Genomic DNA, 15,152 nt, shown 5'->3' with positions numbered 1-15,152 from the left:
GGGACTAGCATTAGGGGGCTAAATTAGCATTTGTCCCAGCCTACAAACCAACACTGTCTCAAAACTTTTTACAGGCATCAGTTCCTTCATCTCTAACCAGTGTTGACAAAGCAGAAGCTGGAGCTTATAGACTTGTGAGTCAGTGTAAAGGCAGGAAGTCAAGTCAAGTCAAGAAGCTTTTATTGTCATTTCAACCGTATGAAGCTGACACAGTACATAGTGAGATGAAACAGCGTTCCTCCAGGACCCTGGGGCTACATAAAACAAAAATATATATAGGTCACAGTAAAACTGTATACTTTGGGATGAATAAAGTATCTATCTATCTATCTATCTATCTATCTATCTATCTATCTATCTATCTATCTATCTATCTATCTATCTATCTATCTATCTATCTATCTATCTATCTATCTATCTATCTATCTATCTATCTTGGACTGTACATGTACTTGATAAACTATGGACTGTTATTTGAGGCCAGTGTTTTAATGCAGTATTTGTTAATTAATTAATTAATTAATTGAGGAGACAGCATCTTAACCATAGACATTTTGAATCATATGGTGTGATTTTTTTAATGGATAAAGTCATAAATAAATTTATGTAAAGCAGATGGTCAGCTTATCCTTTAAACCTTAAGCATGGCCTCTTTACATGGCCTCTTTTTTTATTATTTATAATAACATATTTAATATTTTAATATAAAAAATGAATCCACTTGTCAAAAAAGTGAATGAAATGCATTAGAAAATAGATTATATCATGTGCACAGGTTACAGTTTAATGCTTGGACCCATTTAGAGGCAACTAATGCAAAACCTTTGGAGCAAAACAGAGATTTTTGTATTCATTCTTGCGAGTGAATGCAACTGGACTGTGTGTGTGTGTGTGTGTGTGTGTCTGTGTGTTTGCGAGGATAAATCATGCTTTTGATATGTGTGCTTTGAGTCAGATTAGTGAGGAAGGAAGGTAACCTTGATCCTGTCATTCTGGTGTTTGCATTACTCACCTCATTTTAGGCGATATCAGTGTGTGATATAAAAATGTGTGTGTCTTTCTTGGCTTGCGTATAATGCTTGCTTTGCATGTAATGTTTTTGGCCTCTACTGTTATGGGTGAATTATACAAATTATAGAAAATTATAGGTGTATTATACAATGCTGAGCAGCAATCATGTTGGAAATGTGTGTGTGTGTGTGTGTGTGTGTGTGTGTGTGGGCTCAGTGAACCAAGGCTCATATGTATGTAGATACTATTATAGGTGCTCTGTCTCCTGGGAGAAATCGCTCTAACGAGCATTAGAGGTGTCATTGTAGGCATGTGTGTTCATGTGTGTTCGTGTGTGTGTGTGTGTGTGTGTGTGTGTTTGTGTGTGTGTGTGTATATGACTGGCTGGATTCCATGCTAGGGTCCTCACACTCAACCCCCTATGTCTGTCTATTTTCACTGCTGTCTCAGTCCTCTTTGCTGTCACCCTGTATTTAGCCAGCTGTGTGTGGCCTCACCTCTTCTGCAAGCTAAGCTTACCCAGCTCTTATTATACACACACACACACACACACACAGAGGAGAAAAGAGGCAAATTGCAGCTATCTGCAGTGCATAAAGGAAGAAGGCACTGGGCACAGCTGATGCTATAGCTTACTGAACTTCCTGCAATTAGCTGTTGCCACGGGCAACAGTGATGTCACCATGCAAACGTGTTAATGCAGAACTGAAGCAGCCTATAAAACATCTTGTTTTGATTGTACGGCTTCATGAAAAATGCACGATTGTTTTCGGAACATGTTGAAATCACAATGACGATCACAGTTTAGGAAGAAAATGGTTTTATACTTATTGTCCAATTTAACAGGAACACCTCTACACCTGCTTATTCATGCAGTTATAATCAGCCAGTCATGTGGCAGCAAGACGGCGCATAAAATCATACGGATACATGTTAAGAGCTTCAGTTAATATTCGCATCAAGCATCAGAATCAAGACGAAGTCTAATCTCTGTGACTTTAACCATTTCATGGCTGTTGGTGCTTTGAGTATTTCAGGAACTGCAGATCTCCTGCTGATTTTTCACACACAACAGTTTATACAGAATGTTGGGGAAAAACAAAAATAACACAGAGTGAACGACGGTTCTGTGGGTGGAACGCCTTGTTGATAAGAGAGTTCAGAGGAAAATGGTCAGATATCCGTGATGAGCAGAAAAACAGTTCAGCATGCACAACACATCAAACCTTGCAGTGCGTGGGCTGCAACAGCAGAAGACCACACATCAGGTTCAAGTCTCTTCAGCCAAGAATAGAAATCCTTAGGCTATAATGGGGCACAAACTCACTCATACTGGACAGTTGAATAGTAATCAACAGGAGTGGAACCTGCTGTGGTCACAGAGCTCTTCATTCTGATGTTTGATGTGAATATTATACTCTACTGTGTGTGTGTGTGTGTGTGTGTGTGCTTGCTCCTCTCCACCGCTCTGATTTCCCAGTGGTCTCAGGTGTGAAGGGCTTTTTATCACCAGGTGCCTCACTGCAGAGCTGTGACTGAACTCTGCACATTATGTGTCCAATGTCTCTGTAATCTCATAACATTATTATTATTATTATTATTATTATTATTATTATTATTATTATTATTATTATTATTATATTTATTTTTCAATTTTTATTTATTATTATTATTATTATTATTATTATTATATATTTTTATGTTTTTATTTATTATTTATTATTATTATTATTATTATTATTATTATTATTATTATTATTATTATAGTGAGCAAAATCATGCCAAACACTAAACTGTAGCACTCAAACAACAACAACAAAATTTTATCTAAATTAAACCTGTATCTGTTTCATTTTCTTAATTTTTACATCATTTTCAGTTTTAGAATAATTAATATAAAACAAATAATCTTTTCTACATGCAGTTGTTGTGTATGAAGCCAACATGATGAATATAAATGGAAATAAAAGCAAGCAAAACAAGCAAATAATTAAAATTCTGCATAGATTACATTCTACATCAATTAGAAATGATAATATCTTTGTATCTATGTACTATTTCCCCCCCTAGATTGTTATGATTTAGACGAAATGCATTGAGGGAAGCCAATTAATAATGAATAATTTTCCAGTCAGTGACATCACATCACTTAGTACAATGATATTAATTACAAATCACCCTCTTCCTACACAAACACTTCACACGACTCGCTCCTTTGCCTGTATTTTATGCTTTAGTGCTGCGTTAATGTCAATTCTGAACAGACAGAGATCTGAAGAGAGAGAGAGAGAGAGAGAGAGAGAGAGAGTAAGCCTGTGTGATTGTGTGTGAAGGTTAAGGACGTCGGTTTTCAGTTACCCGGCTATTAGGAGTGAGAGCATATCTATAAGCAGGAAGCTAAGGTCACTACTCGGATTAGAGCCAGAGAGAGATAGAGAGAGAAAGAGAGAGATGTAGAGTAGTGTGTTGTGGATCATGACTCATCCATCTCTCTCTCCCCCCATCGAGAAGATAAGTCTCCCTGATTGGTTATGGCTTTGGCTGAAATGGTGATTGGCGAGTCATGCTGACAAATAGGATGAGATCAAAACCAGTGAGAGCTGGTTCATGTGCTCAGAGAAAACTGTGTGATGTGTGTGTGTGTGTGTGTGCGCGTGTGTGTGTGTGTCCCATTTCCTCGCCATTTCCCCTTGTGATAATATGACCTGAATTAAACACCTTTTTCTGTTCTTCTGGGAAACTGGGAGCAGATCTGACCCTCTGGTCACAGAACGTTGATTGAACAGACGGTGGGTTAAATCAGCTATTGCATACATTTAATCACCTCCACTGTGAGATCACTTCTAATTCTGCCTTTAGTGTTAACGTGATCTTTTTAGTTTCTGACCTGTTTCTTAAATGATGACATGATTGACGACTTGAGACTTGGAAGACTTCATGTATACGTGATATGAAGATATACACCGACCAGGCATAACATTATGACCACATGACTAATATTGTGTTGGTCCCCCTATTGCTGCCAAAACAGCCCTGACCCGTCTAGGCATGGACTCCACTAGATCCCTGTAGGTGTGCTGTGGTATCTGGCACCAAGATGTTAGCAACAGATCCTTTAAGTCCTGTAAGTTGCTCACGACTTACAGGACTTAAAGGATACTTTTGATAGATACTGACCACTGCAGACCGGGAACACCCCACAAGAGCTGCAGTTTTGGAGATGCTCTGATCCAGTGGTCTAGCCATCACAATTTGGCCCTTCATCAAACTCGCTCAAATCCTTACTCTTGTCCATTTTTCCTGCTTCTAACACATCAACTTTGAGGACAAAATGTTCTCTTGCTGCCTAATATATCCCACCCACTAACAGGTGCCATGATGAGGAGATCATCAGTCTTATTCACTTCACCTGACAGTGCTCATAACGTTATAGCTTATCCGTGTATCATGATCTTTAAATATTAAGTATTTACCATGAAACACTTTTCTTGTTTTTTTTTTAAATTATGTAATAAACTTCACTTAATTAAAATAAAGGCTAATTAATTAGTATTAAAAAAAGAAAAGAAATAAAAAGGGTTTTTCAATGTTAAAAGCATTTTATTATTTTTTGGCACAATGCATTCACATGACATCTCTCTATATATTATATTGTTATTATTTTTTTCTGTCCTTTATTTCAGTCTTTTATTTCTCTGTATTTATTTTAAATTTATTTAAATGTATGCAAGGAGATAAACCTATAAACAAAACAAAAAACAAACAAATACATTCTCTATAATTATTACTTATATTAATAATATTTCATATAATAATAATAATAATAATGATAATAATAATAATGATAACAATAACAATAACAATAACAATAACAATAACAATAACAATAACAATAATAATAATATTTTTATGAATTATTTCTTTCCTTTCACACATTTTATTTAATTTAATTTGATTTAAATCATTTATATTTTTCTCCAATGTGCCTTCACTCTTTTCCTGTTGCTTTATTAGCAAAATTAAACATCATACCATTATATACTATATAATATTTTTGTGTAATAAGCCAAGAAAAAAACTTTTAATAGACAAAAAAAAATTTAAGTTGTCTTTACATGACGCCAAATTTTTCTCAAAACAATACAAAAATCTTTTCTTTTTAAAAATATTATAAAGAATTCAGAAAATTAAAAATAATTTGAAATACAATTGTTGTAGGTAAAAACCTCTTTTAAGCACATTTTATCACATCTTTAATTTGGTGAGCTTTATTTATAATGTCTATGGTTTGTCTCGACTTCTTGGTGGCAACTGTGCATATCATCAGAAACAGAAAGTGAATAAAATGTGAGAAATGAGATTCATACAGCTTGATGAGACATGAGAATAACCCGAGAGAGAGAGAGAGAGAGAGAGAGAGACAGAGTAATTATCTCCTGTAGAACAGATTTCATTAATCCTCCATAGCGATCTAAGCGGATCAGAGTGTTGAATCGTCTCGTCAGGCCTGTCGTCTCCTGCATCCAGCTCTGTGCAGGTTGGATATTTAAGCATGACAGCTATTAAAGTCAGAAGTGTTTGTTACGCATGATAGTGCTGAAAGGAGAATTTCATTCGGCAAGTGTGTAATCTGGTACGATGCTTCCGTCTTTTAGATATTTACAACTTGTCATTAATTCATGAACTTGAGATGGCTTCTGAGAATGAGCTAGTAGTGACTTCACACACACACACACACACAGAGTTCAGCTTGTCTGTGCAGTGACGCATGTTTGAGACATGGACTGGCTCAGGGTTGTCATGAGACTTCACTGTGCTGAAAGTCAAAAGAAACGTTTCGTAACCACACACACACACATCCACTAAAGGAAGAAGGAGGAATGAGAAACAACACATCCAACTACATTTAGCTGATAAGGGTGAGAGAGAGAGAGAGAGAGAGAGAGAGAGAGAGTTTGTGTGTAGACTAAATTTAAAAAGGTTGTCACTGTCTGAAGGTTAGGAGATCATGAAAACAAGATCTACGGAAAGACAGAAAGAAGTGATGGACAGAGAGAGAGAGTGAGAGACAGAGAGAGAGATTATTTTTATCCTCCTGGCTCCTGAGTCTGGTTTCAGATGAGGGACGACAGCAGGACAGGAGACAGACGGAGACTCCACCTCAACTCCCCTTAAGCCAAAAAAGCGATAGTGAGAGAGAAGGAGTGTGGGAGGGTGGACAGAGGGCAGGATTGAAGGAGTGAGGTCAGTCTGTGATCGATTTACACTCTGCTTAACTCTGACTTACCAGTGTTCCTCGTGGGCTCTGAATGACCTCTCCTCCTGCACAAGCACACAGGACTGATATTGAAACCTGTCTCGGTTCATATGTCTGTAATAAAACAAACAGAATCTGAGGAAGTGAAACTCATTCAGTCAGTTTTACATTTTTAAACCACTCACTCACTACAGCAAAGATATTTTCTATAGAGTTACTGCACTCGTTACCATGGTAACAACTTAAACAAAGACTTATGGATGACACTTAAAACACTTAATAATCTACGACTAATAATACAAGGATTAAAAATGTCTTGCTTCTTTGGCAAAGAAAAAAACTATAATTGTTGATATGGCGATTTCTTCCATTAGGTAACGTCTATTTAACATTTTCAGAAAGATTCAGAACAGGAGTAATGTTTTCCTCCTTGTGAAAGTCTTCTAGACGGAGGATTTTCCATGTGGATTTTTTTAAAAATCATATTCACTTCTAGAAAGAAACCTAGCTGGTGAAATCAGCTGGTGAAGGAACAAATGATTATAGCTCATGTTTATGCTAAACAACGTCAAATAAAAATAAATAGATTTGCAAAAATTTATGATTGTATTTTTTTTTCAATGTAATTATTTAGTTCTATTATGCCACATAAACAACCATACACAGTCTGCATCATCAAAAATAGAATTAATAAATAAATATAATAAAATTTTAATAATTTTTTTTATTAATAAAATAAGATTTGAATGTCAAACTTTGCCTTCATTAAAAAAAAGCAAAAAAACAAACACCTTTTGCAGCAATTACAGCCTGGACATTCTAGCGGTCAATTTTTATCAAGATAATCTGATGAGATTTCACCCCATGCTTCCTGGAGCATCTCCCACAAGATGGATTGGCTGATGGAGTCTTCCTCCGTAGCTGAAATCAAGCTGAAATATCCAAGTGATCCCAAACTTTCGAGCGGTAGTGTATATATATATAGAGAGAGGTAGTGTGTTGTCTTAAGTTAAAAAAAAGTAAAGAAAAAATCTAGATTCTAATTATCGTCCTGTCCGAGGACCCAAATGTCCTGCAGGAAGAAGCTCCTCCTCATCCTCTCTGTCTCCTCACAGTCTCATTTCTTCCTGCAGTGATTTCTTTCATGAGCACAGTTGTACTCACATTTACATAATAACATGGTTCTATGGTGTCGGGAGGATTGAGGGTTCGTCAGGTCACACATTCACACAGGTGTGTGTGTGTGTGTGTGTGGAGGGGTGTAATGGTGTGGTGAGGGGTGAGAGGAGGCACAAATGTTACAGCTGTCTGCCTTCCTTTGTCAGGCCACACCTGCCACTCTTAAAATAAGCTTCTCCACACACCATCTCTCTGAGGTGTATTACACGTATTTATACAGAGTTAGGAACTCTGGAAAGCCAATAATAATAATAATAATAATAATAATAATAATAATAATAATAATAATAATATCATCATCATCATTGTCACCACCATCATCTTCACCATTATAGAGCTGGAAATTAAGTCTTGTTTTATACAAAATTAATTGCCCCCCTTCCAGGGTGTAAGTAAATAATATGATCAAAAATCAGAAAAATTTAAAATCTCCTATTTTTTTATTTAAAATATTTTTTCAGTCACCAGAGACTGTGTAAGTCTTCGGTTTCTCACATTGCACTCTGATTCTTTATCCCCATTTTTCACACTAGGTGGCTCCATTCCTGATTTTTAAAGCTTACGATCAGTGCTGTTAATTGTGTGTGTGTGTGTGTGTTAGAAAGAGAGAGAGAGAGAGAGAAAGAGAGAGAGAGAAAGAGAGAGAGTGAGTGTGTGTGTGTGTGTGTGTGAGAGAGAGAGAGAGAAATAGAGAGCAAGATAGAGACAGACAGCGAGAGAGAGAGAGAGAAAGAGAGAGAGAGAGAGAGAGAAAGAGAGTGAGTGTGTGTGTGTGTGAGAGAGAGAGAGAGAAATAGAGAGCAAGATAGAGACAGACAGCGAGAGAGAGAGAGAGAGAGAGAGAGAGAGAGAAAGTGTGTGTGTGTGTGTGTGTGTTTGTAAACCATCCTTAATAGTTAACAGGTGAAAGGTGATGGTCTGGTAATTGCAAAGAGGAAGTAACTAAATGATGTGATGATTTCTAATTTCACAAACTGCACCAAGATGGTGTGTATTTTCTCATCATCTGCTATCTGGCGTAATCTTTTTGTCTGTTCTATAATTATTGACAGTCTCAGTATCTCACAGCGTTTCTGCCTCTTTCTCTCTCTCAGATGATCTGTGTGAGCTGAAAGCCGAGCTCCCGGGTTTAGGCGATGGACTGACGGATAAAGAGCGTGAATCCTTGGACGACAATGAAGAGAAGGAGGAGAAAGAGGTGGAAGTGGGGAATGGAGAGAAAGGCCTGAAGGAGGAGAAGGAAGGGAAGGAGGAGAGAGCTGGAGATGAAGAAAGAGAAGAGACAAGAGAAGTGGAGGAGGAGGAGGAACTGGAGGAGCTGAGAGCACAGGTGGTTCAGCTGATGTTGGAGCTGGAAGACGCAAGGGAGGTGTCCCAGAGGCATGAGGAGAGCTACAACGAGCTGCAGGGTGTGTGTGTGTGTGTGTGTGTCTGTGTGTGTGTGTGTGTGATAAGTAGTAAGCATGTTGTTTTTGTGATATCACTGCTGGGAGTTCCCAATCAACATACTCAGCTGTCACTGCCGTGTGCGACCAGCTGTCTCACACACACACACACACACACACACACACACACAGCATCAGTTTTCTCACTCATTCTTTCTCTCTAGGGCTTTTGGAGGACGAGCGCTTAGCCAGTGCCAATCAGGCTGAGAGCTTCACAAGACAGATCCAAAGGCTTCAAGGTATCTTAACACTGACTCCTAATACTGACTGACTCGTTTTATGGATGGAGAATGTGTCAAAAAATCACATTATGACACATTTCACAACACTGTATGCATGGTGATATACACTATATTTCCAAAAGGAACACCCCTCCAACCTCCATTGAATTCAGGTGTTGTTTTTCAGGGTTTGAGCTTAGCCCCTTAGCTCCAGTGACTCTTAATGCTTCAGCATACCAAGACATTTTGGACAATTTCATGCTGCCAACTTTGTGGGAACAGTTTGGGGATGACCCCTTCCTGTTCCAACATGACTGCACACCAGTGCACAAAGCAAGGTCCATAAAGACATGGATGAGTGAGTTTGGTGTGGAGGAACTTCACAGAGTTCTGACCTCAACCTGATAGAACATCTTTGGGATGAATTAGAGCGGAGACTGTGAGCCAGACCTTCTCGTCCAACATCAGTGCCTGACCTCACAAATGCGCTTCTAGAGAAATGGTCAAAAATTCCCATAAACACACTCCAAACCCTTGTGGAAAGCCTTCCCGGAAGAGTTGAAACTGTTATAGCTGTAAAGGGTGGACCAACTCCATATTACATCCATGTGCATGTAAAGGCAGACGTCCCAAAACTTTTGGCAACATAGTGTATATTTAGAAAAAATAAAGTGACCATCTAATAGCATTTATAAAACCTGGATGATGTCCAATTAGGCTTTTTTTTAATTATTATTATTTATTATTTTTTGTTAAACAACGTGTTAAGGATGCAAACAGAACATTAAACATACAAGGTGATATAATTTAAAAATGTAACATCCAGAAGCTATTAAACTTCTATTATAAGCCACAACAGCAAAACATATTGATATGACATAATTGATGACATAATTCATCATGATATCACTGACAGCTGGCATGTCCTCATATTGTGAAGCCTTGTATTATACACAAGCATCTGAACTGGACCATGGAACAATGGAAGAAGCTGGCCTGGTATGATGAATGATGGGGCCGGTGGTGGTTCAAGTGGTTAAGGAACTGGGTTGTTGTTATGGGTCCAAGCCCCAGCACCACCAAGCTCCACTGTTGGGCAATTGAGCAAGGCTCTTAACCCTCCCTGCTCAAGGGGCACTGTATCATGACCCCAACTTTCTCAGCTGGGATACATGAAGAAAAGAATTCCACCGTTCTGTAGTGTATGTGTGGCGCTTCTTGCCCTCAGTTTTCTCTCACATCATGTCGACGGCCAGGTGTGTGTATATGTGTTTACCTGGGAAAGAGATGGCACCAGGATGCACTATGGGAAAAAAGACAAGCCAGTGGAGGCAGTGTGAAGCACTGGGCATGTTCTACTGGGAAACCTTGGGTACTGGCATTCATGTGGATGTTACTTTGACATGCACCAGCTACCTAAACATTGCCGCAGACCAAGTACACCCCTTCATGTCCACGTATTCCTTACTGTGAGGAAATGTCCTCTTTCTGCAGGATAATGCATCCTTCCTCACTGCAGTCAATGTTCAGGAATAGTTTGAAGAACATGACTTGGCCTCCAATTTCCCCAGAGCTCAATCCCATTGAGTATCTGTAGAATGTGCTGGACAAACAAGTCCAATCCATGTAGGCTTCACCTCACAACTTAGAGAACTTAAAGGATTTGCCGATAACATCTTGGTCCCGGATACCACAGTAAACCTTCAGAGGTCTTGTGGAGTCCATGCTTCATATAGTCAGTTCTGGTGGCACGAGGGGAATGTAGACAATATTAAGCAGGTGGTTTTAATGTTATGGCTGATTGGGGATCTACAGTAACTGGGTTTTTGCAGAATCTTGGGTTGTAGTTTTGATGAATGGAAATAAAGCAGTTGCCAATGAGCCAACAAATCATAAATCATATTGACTTCATATGGAACTGATAGAAAAAATGCAATACAGTAATATAAAACTAACCATTTCAGTTTATATACAATAGTAATTAATAGTGACTTTCTGAAATGTTTAGGAGCCCAAAGTCCCCTTTTTTAATAAACAACTTATCAACATTCAATTTCCCCATTCATAAACTGCCGACAAAGTCTTTAGATGTTGATGAATGATCTGTTTTGTTTTCCTATTTTTTTTTTTTTTTGACCAGTATGATGACCACTAATGAGCAAATGCGTGTCTAATCTGTCACGCTGTCCCTGGTGGAACCAAACATCTGGTCTGATTTATAGAGCCCATTTTCTTATTCATAACTCTGCCTGGAATAAAGAATGGCTCTTCTGCTTCTGTTAATGCTCTCTTTATGGATGGTACTCCTTATTTTAAACACTAGACTGGATCATATAACAGCTAGGAAATATGTGTTACAGAAAGTCAGACCAATACCGAGAGAGTTTTTATTCACAATCCTGATTTTATGCTTGAACTAATTCAGGTTGCATTCATCACCTAAGGCACGAAGTGACAGCTCGGGGCAACTTCCTGTTTCATGTCCGACTTGAGAAGGTGTTGCTCTGTTTGTGCGTGTGTGTGTGTGTGTGTGTGTGTAGATCCTGATGCTTAAAAAAGTGTTAAAAAGCTTGTTACTGAAAACCACAATGTCCTCTATCCTGAAGGCTTTCCTGTTGTGGAAAACCTATGAAAAAATAATTACGTCTAATTTTTCCATAATTACGGAGATACTCAGTTTCTGTCCTGGACTTTGTCTTCTGTCCTCCTTTTTTTTTGAAAAACTCATCCCAACTCTACTCCAAAAATGCAATACATTACTCTACATGCTTTTAACTGATTATATAGTAAGCAGCAGATTTCGACTCTTGGCTTCATGGCTGGTTTTAAAGCTTGTTAAAGCTGCCACAATTCAGCTGTGATTCACATTAATGAAACAATTAGCCCAGATTTATTGAGGTGCTTCAGAAAAAACTCATACTGAGTACGTAGTACATGCTTTATGTGTCCTATGTCATCAGGTTGGATTTAGTGCCGTTTTCCAGCGCAGCTGTAGTATCTGTTAATTCACTTAACACAGACCTGGGATTAAGTCCTAGGCAACTTAAGAGAAAGCCAGATTCTTTTGACCACACGCAGCTGAGAAACCTTTTAATGATTGTTTTGCTTTCGTATGCACATGTTTATGCTACTCTATATTACCAAATAGGCACTGTTTTATTGGAGGCAATAACAAACCAGGACCTCATTTTGAGCTTACACCTTACAGTTTTATCAGCGCTGTATAATTTGTTCCATTTTCCGTTCTCTGTCCCTGTAGCCCAGCTGCGCTCTGTGCAGGAGGAGTTGGACAGTCTGGAAGAGGAAAAGGCCAGTGAGCTATGGGAAGCCCAGGAGGAGCTGCGAGTGGCGCAGGAGGAGGTGCAGGAGCTGCAGCAGGCGGCTGAAGAGGCCGCAGCTGAGCGGGAGAATGACATCGCCCTCCTGCAGGAGGAGCTGTGCAGGCTGCGGGCAGAGCTGCAGAGACTTCACAACACTACACAGGAGTATGAGTTAGAGCTGACTACACTGCGTGCCGAGATCACCATGAAGAGTCAGCACAGGGAAGAGCAGGAACGAACAGGCACAGAGGGTCAGTTATACTCCACTCCACTCCACTATATTATTCTATAATTTACTACGATATAATATTCAGTTTCAAAGACCGAAATAAAGAGCAAGCACTGGAGTATTACCACATCCTACTACACTATAATACACCAAACCTACACTGTGCTGCCTCTCCAATCTACTATATCACTAGATTTACCATAACATACCACAGGTACTGTTAGCTTCTGTCCTACTCTAAACCTATACTACACCGATCAGCCATAACAGTATGACCACCTGCCTAATATTGTGTTGGTCCCCATTTTGTTGCCAAAACGGCCCTGACACATCAAGGCATGGACTCCACTAGATCCCTGAAGGTGTACTGTGATATATGGCAAGAAAATGTTAGCAGCAGATGTTACAGGACTTAAAGGGTACTTCTCACCACTGCAGACCGGGAACACCCCACAAGAGCTACAGTTTCTGCAGACGATCCAGTCGTCTAGCCATCACAGAGAATATATGCAGTGATGGATTGCAGTTTTGAGGGGTTTATCAGTGTAAAGGGGGGATATTACCATCAGTTGGGGTTGAAGAGTTCAGTTAGGAGACCGCTGTGGGGTAAAAACGTGTTCCTTAGCCTGCTGGTCTTGGACTGCATGCACCTGAACCTCTTTACGCAGGCACTGCTACACTAAACACTAAACACTATACTATACTACACTATATAATACTACACTATAGTATACTATTTTTTATATACGTTCTACTCTACTACACGATACTCTACTCTACTCCACTATACAATTGTTTACTATCTTATAGTACAGTATAGCAAATAGACTGCTAATCATGTTTTGTTATCTGTTGTATAAATCAGTACTTTCTGATTAAGAGGAAAGCACAAGCAACTAAACATATTACTACAACTACCACCAGCCATCTCATGTTTTTTTGCATGATCTGAAGGAAGAGACCACCCAGTCATGCATTCCTCTGGAGGATCAGGGCACTATCAACAAAATCTACTCACAAACCCACTGCAAGCCCACTCTCAGAAACCTCTTACTGGAATATGACTGCCTCTAATTATGGGAGCAGCTGAGTCCAGCAGAGCAGAGTTCTGTTGAAACATAGTGTACATCCACTGGGCCTATTACTCAGAGAATGTGCACCAGTGTGTGTGTATACGAGAGTCTGGGGAGCGTGCAAGACCTCCATAGTTTGCATGAACTGGTGTTGTATTCCTTGCTTTTTTTTTGTGCCTGGAGCAAACCAGAAAAACGGAATCCTAAAAGTTTTTGTAATGTTGGCTTTCCTTTGTCCTGCTAGTCATTTTTAGGCTAAGGAGAAACCACTCTTGTCTTTGTTCAGGTTTTTGCTCCTAGGTTTGATTTAAGAGTTAAGTTTTGTTTAGATACTTACTTTTCAAGCTTGTCTCAGCTCTTCGACTGTGTAGGTGAATCATTACAGCAGTTTTTAGTGTCTGATTATTTTGGAGGTAGGATGTAAATTTGGTTAGTGGTGGAGGTTTTATACACACCCCCGTGCTTGAAAATGCACTGGAGAGAGCGTCGCTGTTGAGCCGGATTAATGGTAAATGATACGATAAATCTTGATAATAAACGATGGAGAGTTAACAGATGTGTGTGTGTGTGTGTATAGTAAATTCTTACACACAAAGAAAGAGAGAAAGTTGAGTTATAGGACGTTACACTGAAACTGTGCCTGACTGTATTCAAGTCTCAGATGTAGCTATAAAGAGATGGGCAAAGGGACAAAGAACAACTGAGTAAATTCATTTATCCTTAGTAACAGCCTGGTCAGGGTTGCAATGGTTTCAGTTAGGCTACTAGTTTGTTTATATTTTTGTGAAATAGAACCAACTTAACTCATTAGCATTAGTAAGTTAGTAAGCCCTGAGGGGTACAAACAAATATAGATTTAAAAAGAAAGGGTCAAGTGCAGCTCTACAAAAAAACCCTTCAGTTTTACTTCAAGCCCTGAATACTGATGGATAAATTAATGAATTAATGTCCTTTAAACTGTGGACACAGTGAAATAACACAAATATTCATATTATTATTATTATTATTATTATTATTATTATTATTATTATTATTATTATGATTAGTAGTAGTGGTAGTAAATTAATTAAATTAAACCACATACACTGGTAAAAATGTAATCATCAAAATGGCTTGGGCCAGAAAGAAAGAAAGAAAGAAAGACAGACAGACAGACAGACAGACAGAAAGAAAGAAAGAAAGAAAGAAAGAAAGAAAGAAAGAAAGAAAGAAAGAAAGAAAGAAAGAAAGAAAGAAAGAAAGAAAGAAAGAAAGAAAGAAAGAACACTACAAAGTTTCCTTTCGTGAATAGTGTGTGTGTGTGTGTGTGTGTGTGTGTGTGTAAGAAAGATCTTAAAAGCTATTCTATCTAATAGTAATATGAACTGAACAGGTCCCTGACTATTCCCAGCGACGTAGATGTCAACCAAACGTCATT

At 38.6% G+C, this 15,152-nt stretch overlaps 1 protein-coding gene across 7 annotated transcripts in view; it reads left to right on the top strand.

The window, feature by feature from the left end:
- The window catches only part of ccdc136b (coiled-coil domain containing 136b), a 44,107-nt gene that overhangs the window by 8,605 nt on the left and 20,350 nt on the right, over nucleotides 1-15,152 (top strand). For all 7 annotated transcript variants that reach the window (XR_009207404.1, XM_058417533.1, XM_058417532.1 and 4 more), the window contains 3 exons: nucleotides 8,542-8,856; nucleotides 9,057-9,131; nucleotides 12,373-12,684. Coding sequence is in view for 6 of the 7 variants with exons in the window: in XM_058417533.1 (XP_058273516.1) it covers nucleotides 8,542-8,856; nucleotides 9,057-9,131; nucleotides 12,373-12,684 (702 nt within the window). In the remaining variant the exon portion in view is untranslated. The remainder of the gene's footprint in view (nucleotides 1-8,541; nucleotides 8,857-9,056; nucleotides 9,132-12,372; nucleotides 12,685-15,152) is intronic.

Source organism: Hemibagrus wyckioides, linkage group LG19 (genome assembly GCF_019097595.1).
Source record: "Hemibagrus wyckioides isolate EC202008001 linkage group LG19, SWU_Hwy_1.0, whole genome shotgun sequence".
Classification (NCBI taxonomy): Eukaryota; Metazoa; Chordata; class Actinopteri; order Siluriformes; family Bagridae; genus Hemibagrus; species Hemibagrus wyckioides.
Note: the sequence above shows the minus strand (reverse complement) of the source record. Positions and strands in the feature narration are given on the sequence as shown.